General features: G+C 60.2%; 1 protein-coding gene across 3 annotated transcripts in view; it reads left to right on the forward strand.

Moving 5' to 3' along the window:
• The first annotated feature begins 501 nt into the window (after window positions 1-501).
• Window positions 502-23,915, forward strand: part of LOC123589031 (kinesin-like protein KIF19) — a 43,656-nt gene continuing 20,242 nt past the window's right edge. For 2 of the 3 annotated variants that reach the window (XM_045460598.1, XM_045460599.1), the window contains exons 1-12: window positions 502-628; window positions 1,066-1,146; window positions 4,384-4,494; window positions 6,547-6,634; window positions 7,475-7,608; window positions 7,812-7,937; window positions 8,895-9,089; window positions 12,165-12,317; window positions 12,922-13,044; window positions 14,912-15,062; window positions 20,622-20,799; window positions 21,973-22,150. In XM_045460598.1, coding sequence (XP_045316554.1) covers window positions 602-628; window positions 1,066-1,146; window positions 4,384-4,494; window positions 6,547-6,634; window positions 7,475-7,608; window positions 7,812-7,937; window positions 8,895-9,089; window positions 12,165-12,317; window positions 12,922-13,044; window positions 14,912-15,062; window positions 20,622-20,799; window positions 21,973-22,150 — 1,545 coding nt within the window. In that variant the 5' untranslated portion in view covers window positions 502-601. Of the gene's footprint in view, window positions 629-1,065; window positions 1,147-1,764; window positions 2,012-4,383; window positions 4,495-6,546; window positions 6,635-7,474; window positions 7,609-7,811; window positions 7,938-8,894; window positions 9,090-12,164; window positions 12,318-12,921; window positions 13,045-14,911; window positions 15,063-20,621; window positions 20,800-21,972; window positions 22,151-23,915 lie in introns of those variants that run through there. The other variant, XM_045460600.1, reaches the window with a different exon arrangement.

The raw sequence follows: 23,915 nt of genomic DNA on the forward strand, positions 1-23,915 counted from the left end.
CTTGGCAAGGGCGCCCTGCATTGGGTCACCATGCACCGACTAACCTGGAGGCTGCAGGGTAAGGTTGTGTGCAGACACCCAAAGGTGAAAGTCAGTCTGGCCCTGGGTGTGGTGGAGAGTGGGACTGGCTGCTAAAAACCACATCCCAGTCGGAATCTGGAAATGGCATCTGGGGAAAAGCGTTCGTAGTTAAGATTGATTGTGTTGAGCGTTAGCTAGTGGTGTTTGTCCCCTTTCGGTGGAAATGCTCCAAGGCCAAGCTTTGTGTGGCTCACGCAGGCAACTAGGAACCCTGGGGTTGCCATGGCATCAGGTGAGGGCGTAGACCCCGCATGCCCAGCATGCAGCTGGCCTGCATCCACCAGGGCCTGGGCCACGCAGCTCCTTGGGGCCTCCCGAGCCACGTGTGCGGTCCCACGTGTGCCAACAGTTAAGGACTGGCTGGGCTCCTGGGGCCTGCTGATGTCACCAAGGTGGGGCAGGCTGGAGGAGGGGGCCTGCTGCGCAGACAGGTCGCCAGGAGAGCACGGAGCACGTCATACCGTCCGGCCCCACAGCCACCGGCCCTTCCCCAGCCCGGGGCAGCCCGGCCTTGAGACAGATGGAGCCCAGGGACCAGCCACTCGTGGTGAGCAGCCCCCCTCGTGTTCCTGACAGGCCTACCTACGGCCGCATGTCCCTGAGGCTGCCTCCTGGCCCTCTGCCCCTTGGTACATGTGCCCACTTGGCACAGGTCAGGTGTCATGGCTGTGGGTCCCCGTCCAGGGCCCTGCCTCTGCTCCCCTGTCTCTCCCTCTTCACCCCCTGCCCTGTGATCTCCTCCCCGAGGAGCTCCAGGTCCTGCGAGGGCTGGCCAGACCTGTGTGCTGGGTGACTTGGAACTTGAGCCCACCCGGCGGTGGATGAGCTGAGGCCCGGGACACACCCATCGGCTGGTTATAGGGAGACCCCCTTGTGAAGGGGCGCGGGGGGCAAGGCAAGAGTTTGGGCTGGGGGTCCCTGGAGAATCGGGAGCAGCCTCGGTGGGGCCCCCGGAAGGCAGCCGCCATGGCATCCTGCCCTCAGGTGGCGCTTCGGATCCGCCCGCTCAGTGACACAGAACTGGAGGAAGGGGCCACCGTCATCGCCCACAAAGTGGGAGACCAGGTGAGGCTGTGGGGGCACAGGGCGTGTGTGGGTCACGACAGGGTCATGACACCTAGCGAACATTAATATCGGACACTGCTGCAGACACCAGGGCGGACCCGTGAGAGACCCGAGGACTTTTCCGGCCCAGGGTGGGGGTGAACGATGAAGGGATGAAGGTGTAGCTTCAGGGGCGTTCGCTGTCACAGAGGATCAAACAGCAAAGGTGGTCACGGAAGGGCTAAGGCCTTGAGCAGCAGCTAGAGGAGGTGGGAGAGGTCGGTGGTCTCCGGGAGAGGGCGATCCAGGCAGAGGGGAGGGTGGCTCAGGCCCTGTGGCAGGGGTGGGTGTGGCTGCCCAGACCAGGGGGGCAGGGCCTGGCGGAGGCGTGATCGCCAAGGCTGGGGGGGCCAGAGCCGGTCTGGCAGGACCAGGTCAGGGTCTAGGCCCTTTGTTGGAAAAGGGCCCCAGGTGACCGTGGTACAGTGGGGCCAGGACCCCTACTCCTCAGAAATGGCTCACAAGATGAGCTCTTAGTGCGGTTTAGAAATGTCAGAATAAATGCCAAGTGGGGGGGGGGGGGCAAGACAAATTCTGTCAGATGAATTGGATTTTTCCATCTGTTGTTAGAAAGGCAGCTTTAACCAGGGGTTGAATGGAGTGCCCGGGAGTGTGTTAGCACTTCAGAGGCGAAGGACCCAGGGTGGGGAGCCTGCCAGATGGGGGTGCCTGGTGCTGACGCGGCAGGGCGGAGGGGAGCCCCAGAGGACGCCACGGGAAGAAGAAATGGACAGAGCGTGTGGGCTGCACAAACACTTTGGGTGCTCTGGGCAGAGGCCGCGGTGAATTAGTGCTGAGTCCGTAGATCGCTAAGCAGTAAATCGAGGTGAGGATCGTTCAATTGGGGGAAGCAGAGATTTGCAGGAAAGGTTTTGGCCCAGGGTGAAGACCGTATGTGGTGTTGATAGGGAAACAGCGTTGACTCAGCTGAATTCACACCATAAGCGCACTGGGGGGTCGGGATGCGGGCTGGGCCTCAGTCACCCAGGGGCAGGTGACCAGCCAGGCACCTCTGGGCCAGGGGGTGGGGGGGGCCGGTGTTGTGGATTGGAGACTGCCCCGTGCACGGTACTGATTAACGTGGGACAGGGGAGGGAGGGAGTATTCTGGAATCTGTAACAGCTCTCAGAAGAGTGTCGCTAGTGTCCAAACCTTGGTGGCAGCCCATCTGGGGACTGACGGACCTCCTCCCAGGGAGTGCCCCCGCTGTCCAGGGTGACTCCCGCCCTACCTGATAACGGAGGTCAGAATGCAGCCTCTTGTTTGCTGGCCACACAGCTGGGAAGTGACCGACCCACACCTGCACAGTGGCCCCTGCCCACCCTGGCCCAGGGCAGCTCCGTGGGCAGGGGGTCGCCCATCGATTCCTAGTTCAGGATGCCGTACTCCTCGTGGGGAGAACTTCTCCCACTTCCTGGGCTTTGGGGACTGGGTGACTTTAGGGGGACTTCTGGATCATGGGGAAGGGTTCGGTGTGGGGAGAGTGTGTCAGGAGAAGGGAAGTGGCTTTAATGAATTCGAACTTCACTTTTCGCAGGGCCTAGGCCCTTCTGAACATTGTGAGCACGTTGGTCTGTGCAGCAGAAGTGGGGCTGTGTGCCCGCGGGTGACAGGGTGCTTTGACAACCGCCCCCTCCGGGCCCCCGCCCTGCCTTCCCCCCACATCCTGTCTGGTCTATCCTTCCACTCCAGGGTGTGCCAGAGCCCACCTGGGGCCTCTCCCAAGGCCGCCTCGCTCTACTCTGTACAAGACATAACTTGCTTTTTAAAAAATAAAAGCGGAGTTCATAAAACATAAAATTCGCTACTTAATTAATTTTTTTTTTTAGTTTATTTATTTATTTTGAGAGAGAGAGGTAGAACAGGGGAGGGGCAGAGAGAGAGGAGGAGAATCCCAAGCAGGCTCTGCAGTCAGTGCAGAGCCCCAACACGTGGCTCAAACTCACAAAACGTGAGATCGTGACCTGAGACAAAACTGGGTCGGACGCTCAACCGACTGAGCCACCCAGGCGCCCCCAAAATTCACCGTTTTAATGTGAGCAAGTCAGCGGCCTTTAGGGCACTGGCAGTGTCCAAACATTGCCATCTCCCCAGCAGGACACCCCGCGCCCACTCAGCTGCCCCCCTGCCCAGGTTGGTGGGGGAGCATTGCCCCTTGCTGGTGCGAGCCTGTTTAACTGCCAGGCCTACCCGGCGCTGGGCTGTGGGCCCCTGCAGGGACCTGCCCAGTTCCTCCAACATTCTGGCCTGGCTCACAGCACGCACCTGTGGTGGGAACTGTGTGGACCGGGGCCGCCCGAGTCCTTTTCTGGAGAGGCTCTCCTGGTTAGCTTACCTCATGGAAAGCATGCTGGCCTGAAGCCGGGGCGGGCCTCAGGGGCTGCTCCTGCCCCGCCGGACTCCCCAGGAACCTCTGAGCAGCCCTCGGACTCCCAAGACCTGTTCCCAAAGCTGTGGACCCAGAGGGGGCTCGGCCTGGTGGCCAGGCTCTTGGTCTGCCCGGCCTTGCCCCCAGGACTCTGTGGCTCTCTCCTGGCGCCCCTCCCTCCCCCAGTCCCAGAGCTCCTCTCAGAGTAAACAGAGCTGATGGCCTCTAATGGCCCTGGAGAGGCTCCTTTGAACCTCCCCGTCCCCAGAGGCCCTCAGACTCCTTGCTTTCCCCCCACCTCCAGGAGACTGGGGGGGGGGGGGCGGTTAACCCCACAAGGAGAGGCAGGAGCAGGCTGCAGAGCTGGGGGTGGCGAGTGGATGCACTTGTGCACTCAGGGTGGCCTGGGGGCGCACGGCAGCCCCTGCGGTCCATCCCTCGGTTCATCAAAGGGCTTTCTAACCTCAGTTCATCAAAGGGTGTCCCTGCAGAGCCCAGGGGGTTCTTCACTGAGCCCTGGTACCCACCGTTGTGTGGGGGACTCGGCGTTGATTGGGTGCTGGTGTTGGGGGTGCCGGGGGGCAGAGCTCAGCAGGCCTGAGGGCTTCCAGTTGTGACTTTGGGGGTGCAGTAGCCTGGAGAGGCTACCCCTTTGCCTAGGAAGTGGGGAGGACGCCTGGGGGTGGAGCCCCCAGAACCCCCTCCTGGCTGAGCAGCCCTTCTGGGCCCCATATGGAGCCCCCTCGTGTCATCGAGGGTGGGCGGGCCTAGGGTCCTTGAGGGCGCATGGAGCCTGCCTGGACTCTGAGCAGCCCCCTCGCTGCTCCTAGATGGCGGTGCTCATGGACCCCGACGAGGACCCCGAGGACACACTGCGGGCACACCGGTCACGGGAGAAGACTTTCATTTTCGACACCGTTTTCGACCAGCATGCCTCACAGGTACCCCCCAGCCTACGGCCACCCGCGTCCTCTCCTCGGGCCAGGCTGGCCGCGGGGGCCCTCTCCAGACCCTGGAGACCCCCTGGAGGACTTGGCGGGCAGGTGGTCCCATCCGTGACTTCTCACAGGAGTCTCCCTGACGAGTAGGAGGGTGGCACAGGGGCCACCCCAGGGGCAGGTGGCAGGAGGCCCCCTCCCACGGGTGCCCGGGGTTCACACATCTTCTCATTCGTCCATCCAAGCAAGGAAAGGGTGTCCCCTCCGCCGCCCGTGTGGCTAGGGCACACTCCCTGCCCCGGGGCCCCAATCCCAGGGGGAAGGTGGGCTGAGTAAGCAGGGAGAACTGGTCCTCCGTGAGGGCGTGCTGCAGAGAGCTAGAACCTGGTAGAGGGGCCAGGGGTTCAGGCCGGGGCTTGGGCGCCCCTCCCACGCACACACAGAGGAGATGCTGAGCCTCCACGAGATCCCAGTGAGGCCAGGGCAGGGGGTTCGGGCCCAGCGTCAGGCCAGACTCACCAGCACCTGTAGCCAAGGACGGAAGGCTGTCCAGCTCGTCACCCGACCCTCGCCCGTGAGAGGGGTCTTATCGCCCCACGCTAGAGAGGGGAGCCCGGCAGAGCAGGATTTGAACCCAGGCGCCCGGAGGTGGGAATGTCACCCCCCCCCCAGGGTGATGATGTCTGGGGCTCTTTGGCCCCAAGACAAAGCCAGCGAGGGACGCGGGCTCCGTGCTGCCAGCCCTGCACCCAGCTGCTCGTCCCCTCCCAGCTGAAGCGGAGCCCTGGGGCCCCTCCTTGCACTGTGCACCTCACCTCCAACTGCCCGGGAACCACGGGCTCCTCCATGTCTCCCGGCTCTTGATTGAGGCACACCAGCATCCCCGAAGCCGGGGCGGACACGACCACTCACTCCCGTCCTTCCTGGCTCTGGGTGGACGGGCATCAGCTGGGCTCCGCACGGATCAGGCCACTGCAGCTCCAGGGAGGGAGCCAGACTCGGCACGTCAGCGGGAGGAGCAGTGGGGAGGCTGGGGACAGCATCTCAGGCAGGACGGGCATGCGCCACAGGGCCCATCGAGGCCCACCACCGCCCGTTGGCACTGGGAATGTCCCCTCCCTCGGGACTCGGCCGCTGTCTGAGCAGGCACGCTTCCTTCACTCCCGAGTTGGTAGCTGGGTCGGCGACAGGAGGGTCCTGCTGAGTGGCTGCTGCCTGTCGAGCGCTGTCCTCGAGGGCTCGACGTGCGTTGTCTCGCGAGCTTCTCAACAATCCTCTAAAACGTGGAAACCTGATCCCCATTTTACAGATGGGGAAATGAGGCTGCCTGAGATCACACAGGGCCAGGTCACAGTCCCTGACGGTGTAAGTCCAGAGCTGAGGAAAGCATTACTGGATGGTGCCTCTAGCCTCTGAGCTGTGTGACCAGCCAGGGCTATGGGGACGATTCAGTGACACGAACAGCAGGGTCCAGAGTGGGTGCCTTGCAGGGCAGAGGAGGTGAGACTGTCATTTCTGCCTAATGCAGCCAAACCGACACCCCTGGAGGTATCCTTTCTTGAATACCCCTGTGGACAGGGAACTCACTACCACACCCATTGCTAGGCACTGTTGCCTTACATGAAATGCTACCGTCCTGAAACTTTCGCCCCTCGGTCCTGGTTTTGCCCCAGAGAGAGGAGTCCCGACGCTCTTCACAGACACACAAATCCTGCTGTCACCTTCTAGTCGCTGCATTCTGTGTGGTTTCTCTCGGATCTTGAGAAGTCCTGGAGAGGACTCGTGGGTGTCTAGGACCGAGCGGATGTCAGGCTCCTGGCAGGAGCTGTCACGTGCACTCCCGCGTAATCCTCCCTGGAAGCTGGGAGCCCGGCCCCACCTCACCCTGGGGGCGGCACAGCAGGACAGGGGCCGCTACCAACCTCCCGGGGGTCCCTGGCCGTGGGCAGAGGGAACGGGACATTGCAGACATCACACGTGTGTCCTCTCCAGCAGCCACGTGCCCTGACTCGCTGGGCCGTGCGTTCCACCGTCCATCCGTCTGTCCGTTCACAGGAAGATGTGTACCGTGCCACCACCCAGCACCTAGTGGAAGGCGTCGTTTCTGGATACAATGCAACGGTGTTTGCCTATGGCCCCTCAGGTAGGGCCCCGGGCAGCGCCCCGAGGAGGGCATGGGGTGGGGGGAGTGGACTCTCCCTGATAGTACAAGACACCTGCCACGCGCTGGTCTCACCGGCGCTTCTGTCCTGGGAGCAGCCCCGAGAGGCAGGTCAGGCCATCCCCTTTCTGCTCACAACACAGCTGGGCCTCAGCTAGAATGACCTCCCCCAGGTCACACAGCTGGGAGGAGTGAGTCTGGGGTTCAGCCCAAGCCCGCACCTTGCTGCCTGTCAGAACCCACAGACGTCTTCTCCACACCCACTGGTTGGGCTCGACAGAGGTCCGCAGAGCTGAGCTACCTGCTGAATCCTAAAGCTAGAATCGCAGAGGGCCGGGGCAGGTGGGGAGACTGAGGCCTGAGACGCGCCTTGCCCAGAGTTGCAGCCTGTTCGCTTCGCTTCTTCATTCAGCAGGCCTTAGGGAGCACACACCCCGTGCCTGGCTCTGGCGTTTGGGGAGCAGGTTGGGGGCAGGCGAGCGGGGCCCCTGTAGAGAGCCACTCTGTCGCAAGTTGCGCGCAGGTCCCGTCACTGTAGAAACAGCACCGGCTCGGGCCTGGGGGAAGAGGACGCCTCTGGCGCCCACCCCCCACACCGTCTGTGTCCTTGCTCGGATCCCGCTCTCCCTGCGTCCGCACGTGAGCCATCAGACTCCGGGTCTTTCCCCTGGTTCCCGAGGTGGAAGATGAATGTGTCAGCATGGTCAGGACAGTCTGTCCAGTGTGGGTGGACACGTGAACGGTCCCCTGGGAGCGCACGCCCGGGTGGGGTTGGAGCCCACTCAGGAGTCCCCGCCTGGGCGGGCGCCCCGCCGTCTGCAGGCGCAGGGAAGACGTACACCATGCTGGGCATGGACGCGGAGCCCGGCGTCTACCTGCAGACCCTCAGTGACCTGTTCCGGGCCATCGAGATGCGCGGCAGCACGGACTGGGGTGTGTCGATGTCTTACCTGGAGGTGAGCTGCCCACCACCTCGGTGCACCGTGCACAGCAAGCCTCTGTGTCCCCCCCCCCCCCCAGATATCCCTCACGGGGACTGTCAGCCCTCGGGGAGTCTGAGATCTCCCCGCAGCCGCGAGGCCTGTGATACCTGATGCTAAACCTCCCGCTTTCTTTGCACCAAAGCTTCTCAGTTTCCAACTTTTGTCTCCCCTCCCAGATTTACAACGAAGTGATTCGGGACCTCCTGAACCCGTCCTCGGGGTTTCTGGACCTGAGGGAAGATTCTCGGGGCAGCATCCAGATCGCAGGCCTCACGGAAGTCTCTACCTCTAACGCGCAGGAAGTGAGGGTCCCAGGGGCCCCCGGAGGGAGGCGTGCCTCAACCTGGGCGGCCGCGCTCGCCACAGCTCAGGGGGCGGAGCTGGACGCACAGCTCCGTGTCATTTCTCGGCTGAGGGGACGTTGTCCTTGCGCCCACACCCCTCCCCCGGCCCGCGCTCAGGGCAGATGTCACCGATGGACCGCCCATTCTTCCCGCTGCACCCAGATGCAGGCTGGGAGCCCTTCCCTACACGGCAGCCCAGCCTGTCAGGGTCAACTGCATGCTTGAAACCCACTTGCCATCCTGAGTGGGCATACTGTCCACATGTCTGCAGCCCTCTGTCTTATCTGTCCGCCCCCCACTCCCCCTGCTGGCCCACACTCCGCAGTGCCCTCAGGATGGGCCTCCTGCTTGCCGGAGAGCCTCATGCCTCCCTGTTGCCCCCAGGTCCTTCACAGACGCCCCGAGGCCCAGCCGTGTGCCCTTAGCGGTGCCCCTCGTGGGTTCAGGTCGGGGAGAGGAGGCTTCCTGCCTGTTCTCCCATGGTGACACTGTGTCAGTGTCCTCCCCCACCGCATGCGCTGTGGTCTCAGCACCGCCCGGCACATAGCAGGTGCCCCGCGAGGCTCGCTGGCCTGATCCCCACAGCAGCTTGCACACAGTGGGTTTCAGCCCAACCTGCCAGCTCCAGGGAGTCCACACGACTGCGGGGTTCTGCGGTGAGAGGTTCTGGGACACAGGCAGGCGATCCATTCGTGATGCCTGCCACGGGTAGAGGAGGGGAGAGCGGTACAAGTGTCTGCACCCTGCCGTTCCTGCCGCAAACCAGAAATTGCCTCCTCTGGACGAGGTTCTGTCGGCAAAGAGCTGCCCAATAGGGCTCGGGGGACAGGCCTCCTTCCTGCCTCGTGGTTCTGCAGGGAGTGCGTGGCCTCTCGGAGGCCCCCCCGACGCCCCCAACTCTCCCTTTGTCCTCAGATCATGCACCTTCTCACCAAAGGCAACCGGCAGCGCACGCAGGAGCCCACGGCCGCCAACATGACGTCGTCTCGCTCCCACGCGGTGCTGCAGGTCACCGTGCGCCAGCGGAGCCGCGGCTCGGACTTGGCGGAGGGAGTGTGCGTCGGGAAGCTCTTCATGGTGGACCTGGCGGGCTCCGAGCGGGCGTCGCAGGTTCTGTCCCCCCTCCCGCCCAGTCACACCGTCCCCAGTCACTCTGGTCTGCGAGCGGGGCCCCTCCTTGTCCAACAGCATCTTCAGCACCTAGAACAGCTCCTGACCCCGCAGAGGGCCCGCTAGCTCACTGGCTACGCTACAGAGTGAGCCGCTTCTCAGCACGTGCTGAGCAGCCACGCCCACGGAGCCAGAACGTACAATTGCACAGTTCCCGAGTGGCAGGCTCTCCTGACCCACCCACCCTCAGGGAGCTCTGAGCCTCTGGGGGAAGGCAGATGTGTGACCAGAGGATTACGGCGTGGGTAGGCCTGCGCTTTGAGATTCACAGTCTGCACAGAGGCTGCAGAGGAGGGCAGGGTGGTGGTGTGGGGTCATCAGGAGTTTGGGGGAGGGTGCAAGGAAGGGCATGTCAGATGGAGGGAACGTGGCTGTTGGGAGGACGGTGCCCAGTTCACTCCTGCCCAACACGGCCACAGGCCCTGACACTCCTTCCAAGGGCCCGCCTGCCTGCCCCTGGGCTCTTGGCTTCCCTGTCCTTTGCGGCACCTGTCGCTGGGAATGGGGCTGTGCTTACCTCGTGCTGCCCGGTGGGCTTGGCCTTCCTTGAGGGTAGGACCCAGCCCCGGGCCGGGCACAGAGAAGGTGTTTGACAGAGGCCGAGTCAGAACAGCGGTGTTACTGACAAACGACAGTTTACCCGTCCCCAAAGACCAGGCCCTTAGCGTGCACAGTCCACGTAATCCCCCCCAGCGCAGTATAGGGTGGGGAGCACGTGTGGAGCTGGGACCCCGGCGTGGTGTGGATCCAGGCTTTGGGCCTGGGGGCGTTGGGCCCGCATCTGTGCCTTTCACTGCTGTGATATTCGTGCTTCTGGTTGGCATCACGTGCTCTGTGTCTTTGGGGTTTTCCATCACGGAGTCGTTTCACTCATCCGTTCACTGACCTGCCCTGCACCTGCCCTGCCGAACTGAGCAGGGCCTCGCCAGCTGCCAGGGTCAGGCTGGCATAAAATGTAGTGTGTTCGTGGAAACTGTGAGGCACAGCAGGGCCAGGACACCAGGAGACGGCCGCCTTTGGAAAGATAGTCTTCGCTGGCAGTTCCCAGAGGAGGGGGCACGGGATGCCATGCGGGCCACAGGGGACGCCCCAGGGCCAGTCAGGAGGCAGAGGGAGGCGGTGCTTGGGCGATGCTGTGCTGTGGTTTCTGCGGGAAGGAGCGGGCGAGGCGGGGCAAGTAGGCTGAGGACCCACCAGTCTGGGTAATTCCAGTGGGCTCCAGGGCATGGGGGGTGTCCCGGCTGTCTGGTCCCTGGGGGTTAGGACTGGGGGACAGTGGCCCAGAGTGTGAGGGCCCCACGGAGGAGGGGGTCGGGGTGTGGGCTGTGGGTTGGCTGGTCTGCATCTGAGAAGTGTGCTCCTGGGTGAGGGGTTTAGGACCCTCAGGAACTGGCTGGCCCTGGGGGGGTGGGGGCAGTCCCTCTAGGGTCAGCAAGGGCTCCAGGTGTGAAAGCATCAGAGTACAGACAAGAAAGGACACGGCTGACACACAGGCAGATGTGGGTGCAGACAGGTTCATGCAGGTGGAGCCCCATGTGATGAAGGTCTGGGACTCTGGCCTGTTCCAGCTGGGCTTGGCTGTGTCCTCAGGGGACAAGATGGAGGGGTTTCCACAGAGGGGGTCCAGGGTCTGGGTCCTTTTTTTTTTTTTTTTTTTTTTTCAACGTTTATTTATTTTTGGGACAGAGAGAGACAGAGCATGAACGGGGGAGGGGCAGAGAGAGAGGGAGACACAGAATCGGAAACAGGCTCCAGGCTCTGAGACATCAGCCCAGAGCCCGACGCGGGGCTCGAACTCACGGACCGCGAGATTGTGACCTGGCTGAAGTCGGACGCTTAACCGACTGCGCCACCCAGGCGCCCCTAGGGTCTGGGTCCTTGATCTCACTCTCCTCTGACTTGCTGTGTGCCTTTGGGGAAGCTGCTTCCCCCTCTGGGCCTGGTTTTGTTTCAGTTGTATATTCAAGTGGCCTGCACGGGCTGCTTTGAGAATATGCTCAGCTCTCGCGAGCTATCGTTTCTTCACCGAAAACCATGCATAAAGTAGTCTATTCCAGGGCACAAGGTCTCTGAGAAAGCCCCCTCACTCTATGACACAGACACATGACGTGGGCAGCTGTCCTGGCTCTGGCCACTCCAGCAGCTCTGGTCCTACCCTGCACCACCTCCCACTTAATGAAATTAGTAGCCAGCGTTTCCTGCTTGCCTCTGTGGGCACAGGTCCGAGCTGGCCTGTTGTACACATTCCGCACTGAATCCTCACTTTAATCCCTATGAAGTTGGAAGATTGCCCCTTCTGGCAGATAAGGAAGCTGGGACATACTGGGAGAAGTGTCAGAGATTCTCAGACCGTGCTGTCAGTTGGCTTCCCGTGCCTTTAAGGAGGAGGTGTTCTTTCCCCCTGGTTTCACACGTACTAGAAACACAGTGCAGAAAATGTGGAAAATAGAGATAAGGGGAAGAAAGGGAGAGTCCCCGTGGTGCTTGCTCTGGGAGGTGCTCATGCTGCACCTTCACACGGGCAGCCCCTGCTGTGGGACAGATGCTGCCGGGGTCCCGGGCCACCGTGGAGCCTGGGGGTTCCAGTGGAGAGCGGCTAGGAAGATGTCAAGCGCGTAAAGGAGCACGGCGGCTGCCAGGGAAGTTATGTGATGAAGGAAATCGGGTGCGAGGCCGGCCACCACGGCCCCCCGCTTCAGAGAGTGAGGTCGGGGGTGCCCCTGCAGGAGGGGAAGGACGGGGAGGTTCCGGCATGGGGGGCGCCCACGTAAACCCGCACGCTCGTCTGTTTCTCGTCAGAGCGGGGTTGTCGTGCACAGAGCTCCCTGTCACCCATTTCTCATCTCGTTTGCTCACTGGAGAGCATGTTGGCTTGGCCACACCCCTCCCTGGACGTTTAGGGCTCCACGCAGAGTCCCGGCACCCACCTCCGGGCCCCAGGCTGTCAGGGGAGCAGGGGTTCCCCGGGTGGGACGGGGTCAGTGCACCGTGCTAACCTCGTCCTCTCCCACCCAGACCCAAAACCGCGGCAAGAGGAGGAAGGAAGGCGCCCACATCAACCGCTCCCTGCTGGCGCTGGGCAACTGCATCAACGCGCTCAGCGAGAAAGGCGGCAGCCGGGCGCAGTACGTGAACTTCCGGGACAGCAAGCTCACGCGCCTGCTGAAGGTACGGCTGCGGCAGCCACCTGCATCATCCCGGGCTTCTCTGCCGGGAGGGAGGCCCAGACCTGGCTCCGAGGACCCCTCCAGGAACCCCCAAAGGCAGGAGAACGCTGTAGACCCCGTTGCTAGTCACTGCCTGACTCCCACACCATCCCTCTGAGTATGGGCCGGCCAGGGGCTTGCATACTCCCAGAGACAGAGAGCTCACTACCTTACTGAGGACGCCTGTCCCATCCTGGGCAGTCTGACATTGAGACACTGCCCTCTGTGCTGAGCTGGGTGCTGTCCTCTCTATTCCTCTCCGTCCTCTATTCCATAGCAAGAGGGTGAGTAAACAAATTGGCAAGGCAATAAATACACATCCCTGCCGGTTTGGCCTCTCTGCTCTGGTCTCATCAGAACAGAGGTCCGATGGGGTGGCCTTGGGGCAGGTCTCATTGTGTCCCTTCCACATGTCCCCTCCCTGAGCACCAAGCCCTTCGTCCTGCCATCACCTGCTTCCCTCAGGGTTTGGAGCAGGAACCTCAGAGGGAGGGTCCAGGCGGGCCTGGGATGGGCACTGGAGGGCCTCTTCCCATCACCCCCAACTCAGACCCTCTGCTGAGCAGGACGCCCTGGGAGGGAACAGCCGGACGGTGATGATCGCGCACATCAGCCCGGCTAGCACGCACTTTGAGGAGTCTCGGACCACCCTGCTGTATGCCTACAGGGCAAAGAACATCAAGACGAGGGTGAGGCCCCCGCTTGTTCCTCATCTGCTCCCCCACTGGCCAGTTCTCACTCCGGGCTCCCTCTGGAGCCTCCCTCCCACCCCAGGGCTCCTGGCGGCCCTGGGCTTGTGGCCGCCTGACTCCAGCCTCTGCCGCCACCTTTACGGGGCTTCCCCAGGAGGATCTCATCTCAAGAGCCTTTACTTAACCTGCAAAGACCCTTTTCCTAAATGAGGCCCCATTCGCCGGGTTCTGTGGGTTCAGGACATGAGTTGACTTAGCTGTTCGCCAGGCACCCTCTGAGCTCTTGATGTCTGGATTTATTTACCTCTTCACGCCCTCTCCCCGGGAGGGAGGCCCGTTATCCCGTTGTGCAGACTGGGCAGCCCGAGCGGAGCACCGAGAGAGGCTCCCACGTTCTGGCTCCAGGGGCCACACTTTGGGCCCCTCCCCGCTCTGGCTGCAGCTGCACTCGGTGTGGTGCAGACATCCGTCTGTGTGGCTGCGCGGGTGTTTAGTGGCACTGTGTGTGTCTAGTGGCCAGCAAGTGAAGGGGACGCTTGCGGGGATGAGCCCCGTCCCCAAGCGTGGCCACGAGCTAGGTGCCGGGATAGCGCCTACTCTCAGCCAAGCTTCGAGCGCAGCAGCGGGCAAGGCCCCTGGGAACCGTGTCTCCCACACACAGATCTGTCACTTCCATCTGTGGCCAGCGCTCTCAGTGACAGCCGTGGGGTGTGAGAAGGGAGAGTGACAGAGGAGACAGAGTTTAGGGGGTCAGTCCAGGACGCCGGCCCAGAGTGAGGAAGAGCCCGTGGGTGTGCACACGTAAGTGTGTGTGCCTCGTGGCCTGCTGGTTCACCCTCCAAATCGCCAAAGACAAACCGGGACCCGTGTGCGTCCGAACGCTGTGTCACTGGCAAGCCCCAAGGTGCCCGTCCAAGGGGACGCGGCGACTGCTGGGCAGCTGTTAGAGAAGGTGGGGTACACGCATCCGGGCAGACGGACCGCGCCCCAGCGATAACGCTGGATGAGGGAAGCAAGCAAAAGTGAGAAAAGAAAGCCAGGCGGCACCCGGCTGGCTCCGTCAGGGGAGCATGGGACTCTTCATCTCAGGGTCGTGAGTTTGAGCCCCACGTGGGGCATGGAGCCTACTTAAAAATTGTTTTAAAAAGAATAGTAGCCCCGGTTTGATATGTTTACATAAAGAAAAAAACAAAAGCCAAACCTGTACCAAGAAACTCCCTATAGGTGTCTCTGTAGATACATTTATATGAACAGAACCACCTCCGGAGGGCACACACCCAAGTGACCACAGTGGTTACCTCTGGGGAGGGCCTTTGACGGATGTTCGAATTTTCCGTATTGTGCCAAATACGCATGACATAAAATTTACCATTTCAACCACTTCTGAGTGAGCAGCTCAGGGGCACCGAGCACATTCACGTGCTTTGCAGCTGTCCCCACTGTCCGGCTCCAGAACGTTCCGTCTTTCCACACTGAGACCCTGTCCCGTTACACACAGACTCCCCACGTGCTCCCCCAGCGCTGGCCCCAATGTCTACTCTGTGTTTGTGAGTCTGACGACCCTTGACCTCGTGTGACTGGGTCCCAGTGTGCATCCTCCCATGTGGTGAGTCTGATGACCCCGGGACCTCGAGGGAGTGGGTCCCAGTGTGTGTCCTTCTGTGTCTTGCCGTGTCACTCAGTATCATTTCCTTGGCGTTCATCCGCAGGGGAGCAGATGTCTGGGTTTCCTCTCTTTTTAAGGCTGAGTTGCCTTGATCTGAATTTTCTTGACATAAATGTGCTGGCGTAGCTGTAGCATAAATATCACACGGTGGGTCCGTCCTGGCTAGGTCTGACCTTGGCCGCATGTCCCACCCACCAGGTGAAGCGCAACCTACTGAACGTGTCCTACCACATCGCACAGTACACGGACGTCATCTCCAACCTGCGCAGGGAGATCGAGCACCTCAAGTCCAAAATTGAGAAGCAGGAGGAGGAGAAGAGAGGAGAACCCGGGGTCCAGGACGCACCAGGTAGGGCCGAGCTCCTGGGGCCTCCTGGGGCTTCGCCGCCCGAGCCCAGGGCACGTGGCCGTGGCCGTGGATTTCCGTCCCAGCCTGCCACGCGCTGCCTGTCGCTCCCTGGCCCGCAGAGCGCGGGGAGTGGCTGCCTTCTCTGTCTCCTGATCTCTTCCTCCTTTCCTTTTCACCCTCCCACCGTTTTGTTTTTTCTTTCCTCTTAGATCAGTTTTTCTTTAAAAACACAAATCTTCCATTCCGGGATAACTGTAGATTTACACAGAAGTTGCAGAGATAGTCCCGAGAGTTCTTCGCTTCCCCTCACGTTGGCGTCTAAATTGATATTTATTTGTTGAGGCAAAACTACACATAACAAAATTCACCATCTTTTTTTTAAGTTAATTTATTTATTTTGACAGAGAGAGAGAGAGAATGGGGGAGGGGGCAGCAGAGAGAGAGAGAGAATCCCAGGCAGTCTCCCCACTCAGTGTGGAGCCCAATTCAAGACTCAGTCTCACGAACCGTGACATCATGACCTGAGCCGAAGTCAGGAGTCAGACGCTCAACCCACCAAGCCACCCAGGTGCCCCTAAAACTCACCGTCTGAAAGTGCACCGTTCACTGGCATTTGGCAGACCCCAAGAGTTCTGGGTTCGCCCCTCCACCTGGCCGGCCCCAAAGCAAACCCCGTGTCTGGCATGCAGTTTCTCTCTGTCCCTCTTCTCCCCCAACCTAGCTTTATTTAGGCCTCCCTTAGGGGTGAGCATATCATAGCTTTTCCATGAAATTATAAAATTAATCAGTAAGTTAAAGTAACCATAAAAATGGCAGTAAGGAAGTCAAGTGTGCTTATGCGTATAAACACGTGCTTACCTACCCACAGACACGTTCTTGTGGCTAATTGAGATAGGCTTTGCCATAATGAATAAAGACATTTTGAAAATCCGCAAGAAAGAATAAATGGTCCAAAACTGAGGAAGAGAACAGGCGATTCAGAGAATTCCCAGGGGCCGACAAACACGGGAAAAGATTCTTAACTGCGTTAGGAAACAGATACACATTGAGATAATTTTCACTTGTGGGATTGGCTAAAGTGAAAACGCCAGGTAACAGCGAGCGGATGGTATACGATACATTGTGTAAATGGCAGCTTAAACACTCTTGCTGGGAACGTGAATCGACGTGTCTCAGGGAGGCCGGCTTGCGTCTGTGTGAACTTACAGTGCGTGTGTTCTGTGCCCCAGCCCTCTGCACCACGCAGGTGCACCTGCATGCCGCGAGGCATGCCTCTCCCGTGCCCAGGAGGCTGTGGGACCCTAAGGTGCCCATCGGAAGGGGCATCCCCCACTGTGGTTAGGGAGGGTGGCTAGGCCAGTCTGTGCAGCCGGGCCCCTCGAGGGTGCGTCACTGGATGGCCATGAAACAGTAGCAGCCCTCCGATCCCATTCACCCACCGGAAATCCCACATGTGTCTCTACATACACGTTCCGGGACAAAACCCCGCAGGGAACGATCCGGAAGGGCACACATCAAAACGGCAGCCGTGGTTTTCTGTGGGTGGGGATCCGGGATTTGGGGGGTGGAGACCAGATGACAAAGAGGGTCTTCAGTCTTGACCTATTATTTGAATTTTTCTGACAAAAACAATGTCCCGTGTTGCTTGTGTAAATACCGCGAATTATAAAATCATAGTACCGTGTGTTCACGACGCACAACTCGCTGAATACGGCAAAGCACGGGAGGAAAACAGAACTCAGCCACAGGCCCGCAACTTGCAGCTGGTTCTGTCCGGTCTCTTCAGGAGATGAGCACGTGCGCCCACTGCCCCACGTGCACCCCAAAACCAGGGGGGGTCATGCTCTTCACGTACCGGTTGAGGGCCTGCGATGGAAAGGGTGCCCTTCTCAGTGAGGTCCAGATGGCCCTGTCCTCAAGCAGCGTGCACTCTCACGGGAGGGAGACAGCAATGATCGGGTGGAGGTGTGAGACCGAGAAGCCGGGTGGGGTCAGAGTTGGAGGGGAGGAGGCCACGTGAGCTCGGCCACTTATCAGGGCCTTTCTGAGGAGGCAGCGTCTCGCCGTGCGAAGGAACGAGCCACACACAGACCGGGGGCTGAGCCTTCTGGCCGAGGGGACAGCATGTGTAAAGGGCCTGGGGGAGAGAGCAGGCCGGTGTGGTGGCGCGGGGGCGGAGGTGTGGTGGGGATGAGGCTGGAGAGATGGGCAGGCTGGTGCTGAATGGGGCCTGGGCTTATGCTGAGGGTTGGCATCCGGGGAGGCCCGGCAGGGTGTGGGCAGCAGAGCAGAGTTAGGGGCCCCCTTGAGATGCACAGTCGTAAGTGGAAGGGAGACCAGGCGACAGAGCGGTTTGCCTCTGTGCGCTGCCGGGGAGGAGGGTTCTCCACGGTTGTGGGTTAGCCCTGCGAACACGGCAGGACTTGAGGGGAGGCCCAGGGTGACCACCACGGTCTCCCGTGAGCGCCAAGGAAAGGAGGCAGGTTGAAAATGCTCACAGTCCGTGATGGGATTTTCAGCACTCGTGGGGGAGAAGGGCCGGCAGGGAGGGGCAGAGCCCCCAGGCTGCAGCTGCGCCTGTGACCCAGCCCGGGGACCCCCGTCTGTGGAGGTGGATCCCCAGAGGACAGGAGTCAGGAGCGCCTGAGAGGATTCGGGAATCACCAAGAATAAGGAGAGAGCAGTGCTGAGGAGAAACTGCCAGACTGAGCGTGGACGTCATCCCTGGAGAAGGGTCAGTGGCATCTGGGAGGCGCTGGTGAGAGGGTGTGTTGATTTCTGCTCCTGTCTTCTGTCCTCTCCTTCCTCACACCAGCTGTGGGTTTCTCCTTCCTTTCCTGGTTCCCTGAGGTCGCTGCCATCGTTTTGCTGTGTACCTGTGTGGGTGGTGTTTCCCAGAGAGGGACACGGGATTTGCGTGCGTGCGTAGCGTGGGGCAGGGGCGTGGCTTAGTGCCTTTACACAAACAGCACCAGCCTATAGCTGGGCCTGGTGTCTCTCCTCCAGGATGTGTCCTGGGCCCGCCCGTAAGTGCAAATGGGTCTGCCCCTTCTCACAGAGCGGTGCACAGGAAGGACACACGAGAGTTCGCAGTACCTCGTCCCTTTTGATGGGCACTTGGGGGCTTTCCGGTTACGTAGCCTCGCTGAGCACACGCCACCTGTTTCTCTCCGGTGATTCGGAGGTTTGGGTTTCTGTTGGAGCAAGAGGTTGAGGGAAGTGTGCAAACAAGATGGGCTGTTGTTGATGGCAGCTGAGTCCCACGGGGCCAGCGGAGGGTGTTGAGGGCAGCTGAGTCCCAAGGGCCAGCAGAGGGTGTTGATGGCAGCTGAATCCCAGGGGGCCAGCGGAGGGCTGGGGGGCCAGTGAGGGTGGAGGACGGGGTTGTTGTGGAGAATTTGCAAAGCCAGGTGGTGGCCAGGATGCTTGAGCTTCGTTGGGGTCGGGGGTCAACAGGATGCATGGTGAGAGAGCCTTCATCCTGATGGCCTCTTAATTATTGGGGCTGGTCCTAGGTGGTCTGTAGTGGGGAGACAGGCAGTGTCCTGAGGGGTGGTGATCTCACGATGAGCCCTGAGGGCACCACAGGCTTCCCTTGGGTCCTGCTCTGCCATGCCTGGGCAGCAGTGGGACCCTGGTGTGCACAGCTTTGCCAGGATCATTATGAGCATTTCCAGGATACCAAGTACTCCCCAGAAACCTTGGTTCAGTCATCTGGCTGCATTGTGCATTTCACCCATCTCCAATCGCTTGACATTGAGGGAAAAGGTGCCCCTTGACCACTGCCCTTGGGTCAGAGGAACAGACTGCATGCGTCCAGAGTGGAGCTCCCAGTGGGGCAGTCAGGGAATACCATCAATTAGTCATAAACAGCCATTAGGTAGGAAATTACATGGAAACAAAAAAGACAAAACTGGTTTGTTCTGCGGAACTTATGTTCTAGCAGGAAAGGGGGATGTCAAACATCCATCACAAAATGTTCATCAATTATCGATATGCAGAGGACTGTGAAGGAGAAGGCGTGATGTTATCAGAACAAGTGGCAGGTGGACCCAGATTGAGAATCTGGGAGGATTTCCCTGAGGAAGTGAGGTATGAGCTCAGATGGCTAGCCCAGTCACACCCCTCCTTGGATTCCTGAGACTCAAATCCAGGTAACCCGACCCCAAACCAGGCAGGGAGACCATCTAAATCATCTACCCAGTTATCTATCTATTCATCCCTTCATCCATCCATCAATCAATCAATCATTTACTCACCCATTCATCCATCCATCATCTAGTCATCCATCCATCCATCCATCCACCCATCCATTATTCACCTGTCCATCCATCTTTCCATCCTTCCATTATTCACCCATCCATCTCTCCATCCATCCTTCCATCCATCCATTATTCACCTGTCCATCCATCTTTCCATCCATTATTCACCTGTCCATTCATCCATCCATCCATCCACCCATCCATGAATCCATTATTCACCTATCTATCCATCTCTCCATCTATCCATCCACTCCATCCACCCATCCATCCATTATTCACCCATCCATTCATCTCTCTATCCATCCATTATTCACCCATCCATCCATCTCTCCATCCATTCATTATTCACCCATCCATCTCTCCATCCATCCATCCATCCATCTATGAATCCATTATTCACCTATCTATCCATCTCTCCATCCATCCATCCATCCATCCATCCATCCATCTATGAATCCATTATTCACCTATCTATCCATCTCTCCATCTATCCATCCACTCCATCCACCCATCCATCCATTATTCACTCATCCATCCATCTCTCTATCCATCCATTGTTCACCCGTCCATCCATCTCTCCATCCATCCATCCACTCCATCCATCCACTCCATCCATCCATGAATCCTTTATTCACCCATCCATCCATCTCTCCATCCATCCACTCCATCCATCTATCCATCCATCCATCCATTATTCACCCATCCATCCATCTCTCCATCCATCCATCCATCCATCCATTATTCACCCATCCATCCATCTCTCCATCCATTCATTATTCACCCATCCATCTCTCCATCCATCCATCCATCCATCCATCCATCCATCCATCTATGAATCCATTATTCACCTATCCATCCATCTCTCCATCCATTCATCCATCCACTCCATCCATCCATTATTCACCCATCCATCCATCTCTCCATCCATCCATCCACTCCATCCATCCATCCATCATCTATTCATCCATCCACCCATCCTTTATGTACCCATCCATTTATCCATTCGTCATTCACTTACCCATTCATCCATCTATCCATGCATGTATGCATCCATTACTCACCCATCCGTCATCCATCCTTTACCCACCCATCCACTCATCCACCCATCTATCACTTATCCATCCTTCCATCCATCCATCCGTCCATCCCTCAGCCACCCACCCATCCATCCATCCATCCAAACATGTATATAGAGCTCCTCCACAGGTCAGACCCTGTGTTGGTAGGCAGGCATGGAGTTCAACCCTGGCTTACGTGTCACTGCTCCTGGTGCAGCTGGCTCTCTCCCTGCCCCCAGTCAGGATCCCCTCACACGATGGAGAGGAGGATAGCTGCCGGCAGATGAACAAGATCCGGGCGCAGCTCGTTGGGGCCTTCAAGGAGCAGTTGGAGATGCGGCGCAGCCTGGTGGAACTGGAGAACACCAACATAGAGCTGCACGTTGACATGTCCCGCCACCTGCTGACCATTGCAGAGTGAGTGTGCCCGCTTAGCCAGGTCCTGGGCACCATCCATCCCTATGGGCCAGGGAGGCCAGAGGGGCCACTGGTGGGAGCTCCTGTTTTGCCATCGTCCAGCCCCTCTCTACTGCCTGCAGGCCCCCAGCAGGGACTTTGGTGAAGGTGGCCCTCTCTTCCCAGGCAGGACTCCTGGCCCAGTCCATCACTGCTCTCCTGCCCCCCCGGGGCGAAGCTGGGCCGGGTGGGAGCAGGCTTCCAGGTCCCTTCGGTTTCTTTGTCCTAGGCTGGAATCCCGAGCCAGCCTGGCAGGTTAGGGTCAAGCCCATTTTACAGCAGAGGATTTTGAGGCTCAGAGGGGATGTGGGTTTGCCCAAGGCCGCACAGCCACGAGGCCAGGATGCTTCTACCATTCCACACACCTGCTACTCGTACCTGCTGTGAGTAGCCTGAACACGTGTGGAGGGGCTGATCATGTAAGTTGTCATCCAGAGCGGGACACGTTTGAGAGGAGAAGGCGCTGCTTACAATAGCGTGTTCGCACTGCCCTGGGCAAACTGGGACACCCGGCTCCCTGCCTGCAGGAGCTTCAACTCAGCCCTGGGGTCCCGGTCCAATTCTTGTCCCTTCCTCCCAGCATTTGTCCTCCTCCTCCCCCAGCTGCTTCCTCCTTGTTTGTTTTCTAACTTACACACACGGTGTGATGCCCACACTGGAGGGATTCCGGTATCAGGAAACGCTCTCCGTCCCTCTGTTGGTCCCAGCCCCGCTCCTCCCTTCCTTCGGCTCCCCACGGCGCCCGTGGCAGTTCAGACCCAGCCTGGTGCCCTGTTGTGCACCTTTGAGGTTTTGCCCTGCGAGCGGGCCATCGCAGCTAGCCCTCAGAGCCCCAGGTGTGCTGTCGCCTGCCAGCCACGTTCTAAGGCCGAGGCCCCCCGGGCAGCGTTGGGGCAGAGCCGGGGTGGGGGTGGCGGGCCGGCTGCAGGGTTCTGCGCTTAATTGCTACAATCCTGCGTAGCGCTCACTGCTTCTTGATTTCCTTCCAGTTGTTGTTCACGCCTCTGTTTGTACACATAGAGGAGGTCAGGCCACAGGCCCACGTCTGTCCCACTGTCAGGTCTAGGCCTGCGGGCAGACCGGCTGGGGTGGGGGCCGGCACCCTGACCACTGCCCCCTCTGTTGCGGCCGTAGCTGGGAGCGGGAGAAGGCCCAGCACCTCGTGCACAGGGACAGGACGCCGGAGGGGGACGAGGAGCCGGCAGAGGCGGACGGGGACGAGGGCGAGTCCGTGGAGCCGCCTGAGGTGGCCGTGGCCAGAGAGGAGGTCAACACGCTTCTGGCTGAGCAGAGGAAAGCTGCGGCCCTCAAGGTGGGGGCAGGGGCTGTCCGTGCGCGGGCATGCCCGCTGCTAATGCACGGATGGTGACCCCGTGACAACAGTCCACCGAGCAGGGCCACCCACCACCGTCCTGTGCATGGCATCCAGGCTCAGGGGGCTGAGATAAACTGTCCCAAGGCCGCAGGGGGCGGGGGGAGCTGTGCTGCACGTGACCTGGGCTGACTGCGGAGCCCATGACCTCCCTGCTGCGGGGGTCGGTGTGCAGGATGGGCGGACCCTGGGGGACCGAGGAGCCGCGGGGCAACCCCGCCTGCCTGTCTGCACACACAGCGGGCCTCCAGCTCCGAGGGGTCCTGTGGGCAAGTGCTTCCCATGCGTGGCCTCTGGCTCATTTGTCCCCGAGTCAGGCCTGGGGCACGCGGTGCGGAGGGGGGCGGAACAGGGGACACAGCCAGAGGGAGCCCGGTTCCTCCTGGAGAAGCAAGGGCCGGCTGCTTCTCTGAGCCGCTCATGCAGTAGCTCGCGTTGTCAAGGTCCCGGCAGAGCAGGCACGGCTGGGGAGCCGGGAAGCGCCCTCTAGTCAGACGTCCGCGGGTGTCTTCTCTGGCAAGGGGGGAAGCGCCGCGTGCTGAAAGCAGGCGGCACTTCGCTTCGAGGCTCTGCAGCCAAACCAGCATGTGTCTTCACGGGGCTGCGTGTCCCTGAGCAGTCTGGAGGCTACGTGGTGTCACTTCAGAAGCCCCCCGGCATTTAGCAATAAGAAAAATGCCTCTTGCTGAAACCATAATGTGCATCAGCAGAGAGCATGAGTTCAGGAGTCAAATTTGGATTCGGAGATGCAGCGTAGCATGGAATTGCGAGTCCGTTCGTGAGTTAACCCGCCCGTTCGAGACAAGCTTAGGTTTTAAGCGTCCGGTGTGGCGCCAGGCCTGGGGACGTAAAGGCACACGAGACCCTCCGCCACTGAAGCTGACCGTCTGCCGGATTCTTCCCACCGACGCCAGCAATGTGGCATGGGGCAGCGTCGTAACGGACCTGCGGACGGGCTGCTGGGGCTGGGGGAGGGGCTGCTGGTGTCTCGGGGCCGGGGAGGACCTCAGGCAGAAGAGGAGGACCATGCCAGGCAGCCGAGCCAACTCCCCCGAAGTCGCCCCCTCCGCCGCCCGGAGAGGAAGATGTGACGGCCGGAGGAGCCTGCTTGGGCCGCACTGGGGGCTGTCAGCTGACCTGTGCCCGGGGCTGCGGTTCTGGGGGTGGGCGTGCGAGTGGGGGTTTCCCACGGTGGACACACGGCGAGGGGTGAGTCCGAGGGTGTGTTCTGAATGCAGTGTGTTCGTGGAAACTGTGAGGCACAGCAGGGCCAGGACACCAGGAGACGACCGCCGTTGGAAAGATAGTCTTTGCTGGCAGTTCCCAGAGGAGGGGGCACGGGATGCCATGCGGGCCACAGGGGACGCCCCAGGGCCAGTCAGGAGGCAGAGGGAGGCGGTGCTTGGGCGATGCTGTGCTGTGGTTTCTGCGGGAAGGAGCGGGCGAGGCAGGGCAAGTAGGCTGAGGACCCACCAGTCTGGGTAATTCCAGTGGGCTCCAGGGCATGGGGGCTGTCCCGGCTGTCTGGTCCCTGGGGGTTAGGACTGGGGGACAGTGGCCCAGAGTGTGAGGGCCCCACGGAGGAGGGGGTCGGGGTGTGGGCTGTGGGTTGGCTGGTCTGCATCTGAGAAGTGTGCTCCTGGGTGAGGGGTTTAGGACCCTCAGGAACTGGCTGGCCCTGGGAAGGGCAGTCCCTCCAGGGACG

Source organism: Leopardus geoffroyi, chromosome E3 (genome assembly GCF_018350155.1).
Source record: "Leopardus geoffroyi isolate Oge1 chromosome E3, O.geoffroyi_Oge1_pat1.0, whole genome shotgun sequence".
NCBI classification, from domain to species: Eukaryota; Metazoa; Chordata; class Mammalia; order Carnivora; family Felidae; genus Leopardus; species Leopardus geoffroyi.